Source organism: Podarcis liolepis (assembly GCF_965112155.1).
Source record: "Podarcis liolepis genome assembly, chromosome: 7".
Classification (NCBI taxonomy): Eukaryota; Metazoa; Chordata; class Lepidosauria; order Squamata; family Lacertidae; genus Podarcis; species Podarcis liolepis.
In genome coordinates, this window is record NC_139561.1 from 39,367,017 (window position 1) to 39,381,132 (window position 14,116).

The 14,116-nt window shown below is 42.9% G+C and overlaps 1 protein-coding gene across 1 annotated transcript in view; it reads right to left on the minus strand.

Annotated features, from left to right (window-relative positions):
• Positions 1-1,402: 1,402 nt before the first annotated feature.
• SLC6A2 (solute carrier family 6 member 2) overlaps positions 1,403-14,116 on the minus strand; it is a 55,798-nt gene continuing 43,084 nt past the window's right edge. Inside the window, exons 12-15 of the mRNA XM_083513654.1 lie at positions 9,365-9,465; positions 4,439-4,606; positions 2,474-2,545; positions 1,403-1,623 (exon numbers count right to left, since the gene is read on the minus strand). Of these exons, the coding sequence (XP_083369780.1) occupies positions 1,600-1,623; positions 2,474-2,545; positions 4,439-4,606; positions 9,365-9,465 (365 nt within the window). The 3' untranslated portion in view covers positions 1,403-1,599. The remainder of the gene's footprint in view (positions 1,624-2,473; positions 2,546-4,438; positions 4,607-9,364; positions 9,466-14,116) is intronic.

Genomic DNA, 14,116 nt, shown 5'->3' on the forward strand with positions numbered 1-14,116 from the left:
AGGTTGATAAGCACTTTGTTTAGAAATTTGGCTGGGGGTGGTATGGTGGAACATTACATCATGTCAACCCCCAAACAAAAGCCTAAATTGGTAGAGCCCATGCACAGCTTTACCAACTCAGCCAATGATTTGTCCAAATGACCTTGGGATTACCTTGTTCATCAAACCCAACATTCTAGCCACCAGGTTTTGGGGGGCTCCCTCTGCGATATGCACTAAAACCCCTAAAAGCTATTGAATTTATCAATTTTTAAAAACTGGTGTTTTAGATTATCACCCCTCCCAAAAAAATTACTAACCAAATTTTGTCTTTCTAGCTTCTGCAGAAGATCATTAGAATTTAGATAGATCATGGTATATCAGCAAGGAGCACCTATGTGTTTCAGTTATAAAGGACTGCCCAGATGGTTTGTGGAATAGGAATAGGTCAACCCATTCAGAGGAGCCACCATATCCACATCTGATATGCAGCCAGCTGGTGGTGCCTTTTATTTTATGTGTGTGTGAGCATAATGAATTTGGTGTGTGTGTGTGTGTGTGTGTTTAAAGCACAAAGTATAAACAAAGCATAGCAAGAATATTTGACTACTTCTCTCTCTCTCTCTCTGGTCCTCCACTTCCACTTGTGTAGAAAACACAGGAACTACTAGGGAATGATTTTGCCCAGTGACACACACACACACACACATTCTCTGCAATTTGGCCTCAAGAGCTTGGAACCTAATTCCAACTCTGGCCACTTTCCAGGAAAGGCAGATATGTGCAACTAAGACAACCACCTTTGTTTAGAAAAGTATCGCACCAGAAATGACAAGGGAGTGTTCCAAAGTACTACCTAAGCAAGTCACCCACTTGACCGAACATGGGAGGGGGAGACATCTTGATGCTAAGAGCAATTTGACAGTGGGACTGGGGTCTATGATTTCACAATCGGGGGGAGGATCTGTTGATTTGCAGATGGACATACCTGTTTCAGAGACTAGAATTTTGTCTAGTCAGACCAATGCCAGACATACTTTAAAGGGAGAAGGCTGTGTCTCAGGGGCAGAGCCCCTGCTTTGCATGCAAAGGTCCCAGGTTCAATCCATGGAGTCTCCAGGTAGGGTTGGGAATATCTCCTAACTGAAACCCTATTGAGTTAGATGGATCAATGATCTGACTTGGTATAAGGCACCTTCCTATTTTCTCCCTTTGAAACAAGCATTTGAAATATGTTGTTGACATTTCTGCCCCCAGATAAGACAACCTTTAGCTGAACACTGATTTTTATCTCCCTCCCCCTCCCCAATTTTTGCTTCAGTCATTAGCAAAGATGACTCCTTTGGTCAGGATCAAGATCAGCACACTGAGAACTTATATGTTAATCCCCACCCACCCTGTAAACCTTAAACAAAAACCAATGAATGGTCTGGGAAGTTCATTTGACAAACTGAATGATTGTGTGACAGGGTGTGAATGATAAATCTTTGCCCAAAGAAAGCTGGAGATACTCTTCGGAGTGTGCCAGCCTGCCAAGACCAAGCATGATTGAGAGCTTTGTCACTGACTTCACAGGTATTCCCAATTTCTCTTTATAAGGTACTTTCCTTTTCTTAATCATCATATAGATAGCCAATGCTGGAACTGCAAGGGGAAAAAGAAGAAGAAAAGATTTGTCTGAATACTATGGTGATGTTGTTAATTGTATTGCTAAATTCTAGCAAAAACAATAATGAAGACCTCCCTCCCCTGCCCACTTCACGGGGCTAAAACCTGAAGAGAAGGCTAATGAGCAATAAATATAAAATCAGTAAGTACAGCCTCTGAACTACAAATTTCTTGGGGTTTGGAAAGCTTCTCAGCAAAAAGGTCCGAACTGCCCTTTGCAAGAATGACATAGATCCCACTATATCAGGATGTCCAAATGTTGTGGGACACCTACTCCCATTAGTCCCAGGAAGCATGGCCTATGATAGGGATGATGGGAGTTGTAGTCCTCCAACAGCTGGAAGCGACCACATTGGCTACCCTGCTCTACATAAATCCAAGGGGCTTTCTTTCTAATAAAACTTTTATACAATGGCTCAGAATCAAAATATCAGTTTGGCGTGTGTATATATATTCTTAAACCCATCTGTCTACCTGTACACATATACACGTTTGTGATTCATATATTCCTGTTTGATGTACATTATTACCCTCTACAGTGATACCTCAGGTTAAGTACTTAATTCGTTCTGGAGGTCCATTCTTAACCTGAAACTGTTCTTAACCTGAAGCACCACTTTAGCTAACGGGGCCTCCTTCTGCTGCCGCACCGCTGGAGCCCGATTTCTGTTCTTATCCTGAAGCACTATTTCTGGGTTAGTGGAGTGTGTAACCTGAAGCGTATGTAACCTGAAGCGTATGTAACCCGAGGTACCACTCTACATCTTTTCAAGGAATGGACATTTATAAATAAATAAATGAATAAAGTTCAGAGAAGAATACAAACCTTATACTGCCGCACATTCCCTTCTGCTACAAGATGGTGTTCATTCTCAGGTGTGATGCAATATGCTAGTCTCTACAAAGGAGCACAGGCAGAGGAGAAGAATCACTTTAAGGAAAATTATACTTGCATATTGATGACAGAATAAAGCTCTTCTATTTTTATTTTTAGCAATAAAAACACACCTTAGTTAGTGCGGGAATAAACACATCACAAGTTACACAGACATCTTTGGCTGCATGTGAGGATTCTGTGACACCACAGCACCTTAAACAAAAGGCAGGAGTGGGACACAGAAAGCTTAGTGGCAAATAACATAACCTGCTTTGAACCAGCTTTGCAATAGAAGATGCTGGGAAGTGAAAAGCAAGAGAGGGAAAATTGTGCCTTCATGCTTTCTTACTGAAAGGCTGAAAGCGCATCTAAAGTGAACATGACAGCACCGAGAAGGCTTTCCCATGGCAGTGACAGGAAAATTAATATGATCACAAAACTTAATTCTGCACAGTTTAGGGATGGTAATTGGGAAGCGAGCACAGTGCAATTGCAATGCAGAATAATGGGAGACATTTTTTCACCATAGAAACCAAGGCTCTCTTTTTGAAAGTATAGTTAAACCAAATATGATAAATTTTGGGTTCTGTATCCTTATACCAGTGCTGGTTAACCTGTGCCGCCCCCCCCCATGTTGTTGGACTGCAACTCTCATCAGACTTTGCCAGCATGGTCAGGTCAGGGTGATGGGAGTTGTAGTCCAACAATGTCAGAAGAGCCACAGGTTAGGAACATAGAAAGCTGCTTTATACTGAGTCAGACAGTTGGTCCATCTAGCTCAGAATTGTTAACACTGACTGCCAGTGGCTCTGCAGGGTTTCAGACAGGGCTTCCCTCCATCCTTACCTGGGGGATTGAACCTGGAGGGGCCAGCATGCAAGGCAGATGCTCTAGCACTCAACTAGAACCCTTTGCCACCACTGGTCTACAGAGAGAATTTTGAAATAGCAGTTGGGATTTAAATTTGGAAAAGGAGTGTCACTGTCACCGCGTCTGTCCCAGCCTTGACCTCTGTCTTGACCTCTTTTGCTCAAGCCACATTCCCATTACTTTGCAAGTGATTCGCCTCCATTAACAACTTCAGTGTGAAAAAACTGCAGAGAAGGGTTTCCCCCATTTATTTTCACATCTGGTTTGTGGAAGAATTTCCTGTAACTCATTTTCTGTAATAGAATTTATTTTCACATCCAAGGCAAGGAAGTGTATCTTAAAAGCTTTCCCATTATATTTTGCTTCTATACATTATTATCATGTTTTATTCACTGATATACCACTTAATGCCAAAATAGATACTCAGGGATGCACTTGGGGATGGGTGGGGTGGGTGTTAATGGTTCTCCCCAACACTTTTTTTTTCTGATGGAAATCACATCCCTCCCAGTCTGAAGCTTCTATTAGTCCCGGCACATTCAAGGAGCGAATTTCAAATCATAGAAATAGCATAAAAGAAATGTTCAACCAATTCCACTCCTTAATCTAATCTCTGCAGATGTTTTGAAGTTAAGAACAAGTTGATAGCAGAGCCAACAGGGTGCCCTCTAGACTACAACTCACATCATCCTTGACTATTGGCTACATTGACTGGGGCTGATGGGAAATGGAGTCCAACAGCACCTGCAGGGCACCAATTGGCTATCATCGTGCTAGAAAACGAGATGGCGGCTCTCATGCCTAGTTTGTCCTTTAATAGGTCAGGTCCTGGGGTGCTTTAGCTTCCAAACTTCCAGAACAGGAAGTAGAAAAAGAGTCCTAAATCCCTTCTTGAAATGGCAAATTACTTAAAAGCTGCTTCCGAAAGGTCACCTATCTGCAAAAGTGTTTGTGGAATTAAAGAAAGCAAACTCTTAGCTTAATACTGGCGATTTTCATTTCACAAAGAACATTTCCATGACATTTCACTGCTTGGCCACTCACTTGTTTAAAGGTCCCTCGCGCCTTCAATAATTTATAGAGGGCATACGCAGGCACAAGGATCATTGATGACAATGCTATTCCCCATCCGACAGAGTTGGCCCAGGGTGGGAAGACATATTCATCGTAGGTCAGAGGTTTAAAAGTGACAATGCTGGCTATTACCACAAACTGTGGGAAATAAGAGGAGAAAGTTATAATCAATTTCCTTTGAACCATATGTTTATTCCAAGATGAAACAAAGGAGACTCTTCAGGTGTCTCCTCAGAATAACAACAACAACAAGAAGAAGCCACTCTTGATCCTAAGGTCCCAGGGCAGCTTACAACAATTAAAGCACAACGTTAAAAACATTTTAGAACGATTTGCAATCACAGAAATAAAGTGGGTCCTAAGATATTTATCTCTCAAGTATCAAAAGCCAGGCTAAAGTGGTGTATCTTCAGTATATGATGAAAGCTGTGTAATGAAGGTGTCAGACACACCTCTGTGGGGAGCAAGTCCAACAACCTAGGGGCTTCCACAGAGAATGCCCTCTTCCAGGCCGCTGCCACCCATGCTTCTGAGGGCAATGGAACAACCAAGAGGGCCTTCTCTGCCATTTTCAACACCCAGGAGCGTCTGCAGGGAAGGAGGTGGTCTTTATGGTTACCTCCATCCTCCGGATCTTTCCCCAACCTTGGATTCCCAGATCTTATTGGATGACAACTCCTGTCCTCACTTGTCCATTGGCCTTGCTGGATGATGAGGATGAGAGTTGTCATCCAAGAAGATCTGTGGACACGAAGTTAGCAAAGGCTGCTGTAGAAATCTGAAGCTTATTTTGTAATTTGAAGATGACTGGTTTAGCTTAAAATAAACATACAATATTTATCTGCAATCATATTAGTGACCACACAATAATTCTCGGCACTTACGTTAGTCACCAAACGGCTTGTCAAACTTCCTATAAATGCTTCCACTTGAAAAGTAATATGATAGAATCACCTTAGAGAATTGGCTTTACAATTGACTCACAGCTGGGCTTTACCTCGTCTACAGAGGAACAGTATATACACATGCTCGATTTTAAGGACGGGAAAGTGAAATATGTAAGAAAAGACCAGTGTCAAACCCAGTGAAGGGGAGGAGTGGAACAAAGTTGCTGGAAAGGGAGGGTGGACAAAGGGGTGTACAGATCTTTATTTTATAAATTTAATACATCCATATACCTCCCCCCACCAGCACTCAAGGTGGTGTACTGTAAATGGTTCTCTTCCCCATTTTATCCTCACAACCACTCTGTGTGGTAGATTAGGCTGAGAGGAGGCAGTGACTGGCCCAAGGGGATCCAGTGAACTTCATGGCTGAGCAGAGATTTGAACCCTGGTCCCCAAGCTGTTGGTCTGACACTCTAACCACTACACCATATTGATGTGCGAAGGTGCCTACCCATTGACTTGCCCCAAACAGTCTTCTACCTGAGAAGGAAGAGCTTTGAATGTCCCCTGGCCTAGGCACACCAATTTTGTAGTGGGAACCTATTTGTCTGTATCACAATCCAAAAACTCAGTGTCTTCTCTCATCCCAAAATTCCAATTGCTTCTGCTGTCTAGCCTCACCATGCGCTTGTCGACTGTGGCATTCTCAGCTATCAAACTTAACAGCACGAGTGCAAATGGCAACCTCAGAAAGGGGACAAGACCCGATGCACCTCATTGTTTAATATTGAGTGTCAAGTTAAATCTTGTCACAGAAGAAAAGCCCGAAAGGGTTTTGATTTGCCTATAATGTTAGCTATTAGGCTTGCCGCTCAAACATCAAGTTAAAGGCATTAGATGTCAGAGAAGAGGCTTCAGCGTGAGTTTATAGTCTTTGCTGGTAGCATGCCATCTTTGGAACGGAAAACAAGCAAGCAAACAAAAACACCACTGCCACAACCCAGTAAAAGCTGGATGCTGAACAATAGAATCATAATGTTGGAAGGTATCCTCACCTACTCCAACACACTGCAAAGCAGAAGTCACAGCTAAAGAGTCCCTGACAGATGGCCATCCAACCTCTGTTTAAAAACCTCCAGTGACACCACTTTCTGAGGTGGTCCATTCCACTGTTGAACAGCTTTTACCACCAGATAGTTCTTCCTAATGTTTAGCTGGAATCTTCTTTCCTGTCATTTGAACCCATTGGTTCAGGTTCTTGTCATGATTCTGCTCCATATTGATCCAGAGCAGACTCCAACGTATAGTTAGCAGAGTAAAAAATTAAGCACGGTGCAGGGTTCCCAAAAAATAAACCATAGGCAATCAACTTCATCCAGCAGAGTTTTTACTACTGAAGGCAAATGAGCATAACGGTCACAAATCCAAGTCTTCAGGATTATCACAGTCCATAAGAAATCAGGTTGCAGCAGACTTAACTTAAACTTAAAATAAGACTAAAACCTTAACACTATATACAGACCACCACACCAGAAGGAAAGAGAGACAGAAAGTGAAACCTAGGCTCCTTCTGGCCTATTATTAGTGAAACCTAGGCTCCTTCTGTTCATGACCTGGACAGAAATAGATAACAAAACCAGTTTGAACCAGCTGTTCAGCTTCTCTGAAGGAATAACCCAAACATCAGGAACCTTCTGCTTGTTTCCAGACAGGATAGAAGCTTGATTATTAGCTAGAAACTTCCAGCTTGCACCAGCTTGTCTCATACAGAGAAGCTTCTAGAACCTTCTTGAATTAATTAGAATAGGAAAGATCTCTCCACTTTAAACCAATACTTCCTGTACCAATAAATGCAAACCTGGAGCAGCAGAAAACAAGCTTGTTCCATCTTTCATGTGACAGCCCTTCAGATATTTGAAGATGGTTTTCATATTACCTCTCAGGCTTCTCTTCTCCAGCCTAAACTTACCCAACTCCATCTTTACACTAAAGCAAGAGATTTGCTTCCAGGAAGCTACTATGGACTAGAAATAGACAAATTTCTCAATTTCAGTTTCCCTCACTTTTCCAGTCTCCCTCCCCCACCCTTTTTTCACATCAGGTTGCAATTCTCCCACCACTAGCATTTGAAAGCACATTTATCCTTAATATATATATTTACTACATTCACACTCACTTCACTTGACATCTGGAATAAAAAAATAAAGAAGTTTTGGGTTGATCTGCTTTTTTTTTTGTTTCCAATTAAAAAGAAAAAAGAAACCATCTGCTGCTCATCACTGCAATTAGATAGTATGTGTGTTTTCATCTTCTTCAAATCTTCTGAGAGCAAAGAGCCCAAAAAGGTAGGACACATCTGTTATTTATTTATATTTCATTTGAAAAAGATGCACTTAATGGTCTTACAGAGTCCCATGATTAGAAGTAGTGGAGTGGGGGATCTTCAGATTTTGAGTGGGAAATTAAAAAGGGAAATGTTAACAAAAGTGGGTTGTGAGTGTTCCAAGCAGAAACATCTTCCATGTGTTAAAAATTTTAAATGACGCCAAACGGCTTACTGTTTTTCCCCCTTTTAAAATTAATAAACAAATATCTCATTTTCAGATTCTATTTCCCACCACCAGCACCTTTGCAGCAGCTGAAGATTGAAAATAAAACAACAAAACCAGACCCACAAACAAAACTGTGAAACTTCCATTCAACAACAGTCCAGTTACTGATCACTCTTTCCCATTAATCTTCATGTTCCTGCACCTATGGAACAATCTATTTCTTGTACAAAATCCATTAACACGTGCTGTTCTGAAGCCCCACTCCTCTCAGTAGAACTGTGCAGAGCAATTTCAAGTTGAAGGTGTCCAAGGTCAAGGGAGATTCAAACGCAGAAGAAGGTTTTTGCTATTGCAGATGGCTGGCGGGTGCAGGCAACCGACAGCATGTGACCCCCCTCTCTGCTAAAACATCTGCACTGTCTGTTTGATGCTACCAGGGAGGGATCAGAGCTCTTGTATTACTATACAAAGCCCTAAACAGCTTGGGTCCAGGATGCCTGAGCTCTTACATCCCAGCCTGATCACTGAGATCATCCAGAGGAGCACAGTTAGCTGTCTCCAATATTACAGAGCCCTGACTAGCTTCAATGAGAAGTTGGGCTTTTAGTATCGCTGGTCCCTTGCTTTGAAATAATATTGCAGCAGAGATGCAGCAGGCATCTTGCTTTTGACTTTCAGGCATCTTTTGAACACTATTTTTTATGCTGTCTGGCCTTTGCAGCTGCTTAAACTTTCTTAATTAGCCAGTTATTAGCTGTGATTCCTGTATCACAGAGGGTTGCTCTAGATGACTCTTGGTGTGCCCAGTGGCGTAGCGTGGGTTGTCAGCACCCGGGGCAAGGCAAGTAATTTGCGCCCCCTAACCCGTGGATTTGCGCCCCCTAACCCTAACCCCCAGATGCTGCGCCTGGTGTGGCCGGCCCCCCCTGCACCCCCCACGCTACGCCACTGGGTGTGCCTTCCAACTTTACAATTCTATGATTAATATTAATGGTTATTTTATATTTTTTCTATGGTGCTTTACGTTCCTAGTCTTATACATGGAAAAATATGGTATTTTCTAGGGTACTACACCACACAGGAAGTCTGTATGAACAGAAAAGGCTCCTCATTTTATATGGTCATCCTTCAGTTCATGGAAGGCACTGAGGCTGAGCTAGCATGCTCATCCCCACTCTACCTGATTGTAGGTTTCTTACACATGAACATGTCTGGGCCAGGACCCACATCTTTGATCTATACCAGAAGAGGCAGGGGAGCAAACCATGTCACAGGAGTAGTCAATGTGGTTCCCTTCATATGTTGCTTCTGGACTATAGCTTCTGTCACCATTGGTCATGTCAGATAAGGCTGATGGGAGTTGAAGCCCAACATCATGTGGAAAGGCACTGCTTTGGCTATGCCTGCCATAGATTCACATGCTCTATAATTCCTATTAAAGCATCTGAAAGGCTTACCAATAAAAAAGCAGGGCTCACAAATTTCCAACAAAGTCTCCAGTAGAGGCCTGGTTTGAAGCCCATCATTTGCTGGATGTCTTCACTGAATCTGTCCACACCTGAAGATCAACCACAAATATAAGACAGAAGCAGACAGCGCATGGATACATTTGACAACAACAGCCACTGCAATGCTTGATGTTCACACTACTTGCTTGCCATCCCACTTAAAGCTGATAAGCTGTTCAAATATGACTCATGTTCTGTGGGATCATCAAAAGGATGGTGCTCTATGAAAGGATGGCCAAATGACTGCCATCTTGAAGTCACTGAATCCAATGAGATTTAAGCAATTTGCTGCAGTTCCTGTGTGTGCTTATTTGGGAGTAAGTCCCAGGAACTCGGGGGGGGGGGGAGGGACTAAGCTCTGGTAAGGTTTCATACATTTGGAATGCTGTCAAGTAGCAAATCACAGCGAAGGTTTGTCCTCTCTAAAACCCTAATTCAGCTCAATTGTTGTAAGCAAAGTCCCTTAATTCTACAAAACCTTTCCCAACATCTGTTAGTATGAGGGTTTTTTTTTAAAAAAGTACCATTATTTACAATGTTAATTAGCAAATCTAGTTAGGGTTCTGCTGAAATGGGCACATTTTTCCATTTTGCAATGACAAAAAAGTCACTTCCTTTTATGATTTTCGAGGAGTTCTCCAAAAAGAGAAAGGCATCATGCAGCAACATCTGCAATGCAGCACCATAACAGCACCAAGTTCCTAATGTTAGAATCATAGAATTGGAGAGTTGGAAGGGATCCCTAGGGTCATCTAGTCTAACCCCTAAAGTTGTCCATGGTATCTGGGTTCTCCCATGTGCCTCTTTTTCAGGAGGAAGCCAGCCCAGGAAAATGGAACTAAAGCAGGGAAGAGGGAAAATAATGCCAGAGAACTAGAAGGAAACTAGAAGGAAACATGTGCACATTTTGCCCCTCCTTAAAATCCCTTTGTTGCCCAAAATGACAGTCAAACATATAAGAATATCCACTCAATTTGTAAACACCACAGTTTATCCATGTAATAACAAATTCTTATTTGGAATCATTCTTTGTAAAAACTCTTACATGCAGTCATTCCTTCCCCACATAAACTGACACAGATATAGCTTAAGCTGCCATCAAAACATTTCAGAAAAACTTCCTTTGGCTGGTGCTAAAATGTCAAGTGCGCCTTTCAGCTAAACAGAGTTTTCTGCTGGTCAGTAAGGCAACTGGGCATTGAAAGAAGGGGATGGCTGGTGTGTGTGTGTGTGTGTGTGTGTGAGAGAGAGAGAGAGAGAGAGAGAGAGATCAACTCTGAAGATAGTAGGTCGGCAGAGCCATGCCAGATTTAACCAATGATCAATTTTAACATTCCCTACAGCCATAATAAATTATGTTTTACAGAGCAATGTGTCAACAACAAAAATCATCTCTTAGCTTCCTGAAACAGTTGACTTGAAAGTCTTCCCTCATACTGATCCACAGGGGGGAATCAGCCTTCTACCTTCTATAGCTGATCATATATCTGTCTGCATTGACTGGTAGCAACTCTGCAGAGTTTTAGGCAGCAGACCTACCTGGAAATTGAACTCTGCAGGCATAGAAGATGCTCCACCACTGAGTCATGACCCTGGTCTAATGTAGGGAGCTGCCTTCTACCCAGCCAGACCACTGGTCTATTCTACTAGACATCTTTTAAACTCCATTGAACACAGGAACATAGGAAGATGTCTTATTCACTGAGTCATACAGCTGGTCCATTTAGATCAGTGTATTGTCTATATGATAGGGACGTGGGTGGTGCTGTGGGTTAAACCACAGAGCCTAGGACTTGCCAATCAGAAGGCTGGCAGTTCGAATCCCCGCAACGGGGTGAGCTCCCGTTGCTTAGTCCCTGCTCCTGTCAACCTAGCAGTTCGAAAGCACATCAAAGTGCAAGTAGATAAATAGGTACCGCTCCGGTGGGAAGGTAAATAGTGTTTCCGTGCGCTGCTCTGGTTCGCCAGAAGTGGCTTAGTCAGAAGCTTGGCAGGGGGTTGGACTTGATGGCCCTTGTGGTCTATTCCAACTCTATGATTCTATGATTCTATGCTGGCCACATGACTCAGAAGCTGTACTTATTGGCTCCCTTGGCCAATAAAGCGAGATGAGCGCCGGAACCCAGGAGTCGGCCATGGCTGGACCTAATGGTCAGGGGTCCCTTTACCTTTATTGTCTATATGATAAGGAGTGGCCTTTCAGGATTTTAGGCAGGGGTCTCTCCCAGCGCTATCTGGCAATACCGGGGCTTGAACCTGAGACCTTTAGAATACAAAATGTGTGCTCTACCACTGAGCTATGTGCAGCAGTAAATTTGAATAGGATCATAGGAAGCTGCCTATACTGAGTCAAACCATTGGTCCATCAAGCTCAGCACTGGGCAGCACTGGCAGGCAGCAGTTCTCCAAGGTTTCAGGCAGGAGGTTTTCCCAGTCTGACCTGGATACATCAGGAATTGAACCTGGGGCCCTTTGTGTGTAGAACTTCCAAAGGGAAGGGGATATGAGCAAGAGAAGGAAGAATGGTAGTAATTAGGAAAGAAATAGTTCTAAGAAATGAACATAGTCTGGCTAATTGCAGAGAGTCAATGACATGAACTGCAACCAAAAGGAAGCTATTCCAAAAGGCCAGTAAATCCGAGTTCAGGAGGAGTAAATAACTTCTGAGTCCAAAGAAGATAGGGATGTTGTTAATGTCATATTCTTTGATCAGCAAACTCCAACAGCTATGCCGTAACCTCAGTCACATCCCAGCCTTTAAACTTATGCAGGGAGAGTAGAGGCCCGTTTATAAGCAGCAAAGCAGAAGGCATAGGATGAATTCCACACAACAAATGTTGACCTTGTTTCAACTTTGAGAGGACTGAAGCTATGTTGTCTATTATACTGAAGAGGAGACAGCTGAATCAAAGAGGAAAGAATCTGGAGGGTTAACAAGTGAGTCAAAGAGATGAAGAAGAAATGCAATCTCTATGGAAGGTGTTGATTAACGTCGAGCTTTTTATAGGGACAGTTTGAAATGATATGGTGCATGAAGAATTACTTCCATGAACCTGGTTACAGGCCTTTTAATGCAGATGGGGAAAGGGGTGAGGGAGCATGCAACAACCCGCATCATCTTGTTTGGATGATCGTGTCCTCATTGCGCTTTTGGAGTTGCCAAAGCACTTAGGAGGTCTTTGGCAGAAGAACTGAAAGATGAGAATGTGTGTGACCAAGGAGAGGCGTTTGATGAGGGAAAGGAATGGTAAGAACAAAGGGAGGAAAGTTCACAAGAAAACCATTTAAGAAGACACCTGGCTATGACCAGAGAAAAAAGGAAGGGTGGTGGTGTGGGGGTGGACTTCATTCCATGACGGCAATAATGTGGAGTGTTCTCAGTTCCGGACCTCCTGTTTCAACAGAATGGGAGATAATTTTGAGGAGAGCAATGAAGAGAAGAAATTTAGCAAAAAGGCGTGGAAGGGTCTTGTGGCTCAGACTAGGCTACGGAGCACCTTCACTGATGCAAACCTTTTTAAACAGGGATAGGGAGGGGCAATCCTCCAGATGTTGTTGGATCTTTGCTCCCATGAATTGCAGGAGGTGGGACAAGATGATCCTCGGGCTCCCTTCAGACTCTATGATTCTATAACTTTCTATCTCTGACCATTGGGACTGAAGGGAATTGTCATGCAACAACTTGTTGATGGTACTAGGTTCCCTACTCGAAAGAAAGAAAGAAAGAAGGATCCAGTCTTAGGCACATTACATTCAAAGCACTATAATTCCACTTTAACAGCCATGGCTTCCTCCAAATATGCCTAGGGGCCATAGTTTGTTAAGGGTGCTGAGAGTTGTCAGGAGAGCCCTACTCTGCTTGCAGCTTGCTACAATCCCCAGAGATTCTTGGGAAGAGGGACTGACTGTGGTTTAACTATCCAACCCTCTCCCCAAGGAACACTGTCCTAGCAGAGCTTGAGCTGCCCTGCAATCACATGCATTTATATAACATGATGGGAACAGTGTAATTGAGGGCATAATTAACGCCGTGCTCCCAGCCTTCAAGGTAGTAGTCAGTCAGAAGCTTCCTCGCTCTTACCTCTTGGCAGGCGCATGTGTGATTAAAAAGCCATTTTCCCCCAGGTTGCCCTGCTGTGTTTAGTAAACTCTCTAAAGAGCTGTTATAATAAATACAGCTTCAGCAAGCTTTTCAAGCCCAGGTTATCTAAACGCATTCATTTTCATTTGCAGGAGAAGGAGGAGAGACATCTGGCTGGCTGGCAGTGTTATGATCGTCTACACAGTGGGAAAGAGGGGGGAAATTAATCTCTCTGTGTCTCCTTTACTCCACTGGTCTGTGTTTATGTCCTTTGGCTATTTGACATACAGAAAGCATCAGAGGGCAAAGCTCTGTTCTCTGATGTTGAATTGCAACTAATCTCAAAAAGCTGAACTGAGCGTGTAAATAAAGGGAGTCTTTGACCTGATGTTTTGGTCTCTGTCTGATAGACAGCAGATGAAGACGTCAAAGAAAAAAGAAACACCTCCGCTTGGACTGGACTTTTGCATAAGGCTGATAGGAGGCTCACAATATTATATTGATTTGTATATAACATAAAATGCATATGAAAGAACAGCCTATTAAAACTAGATGTCAAGGAGAAAGGCCATAACATGCCTTTCATGTGCATATTCTAGTATATGGGAATGGAGACTTTT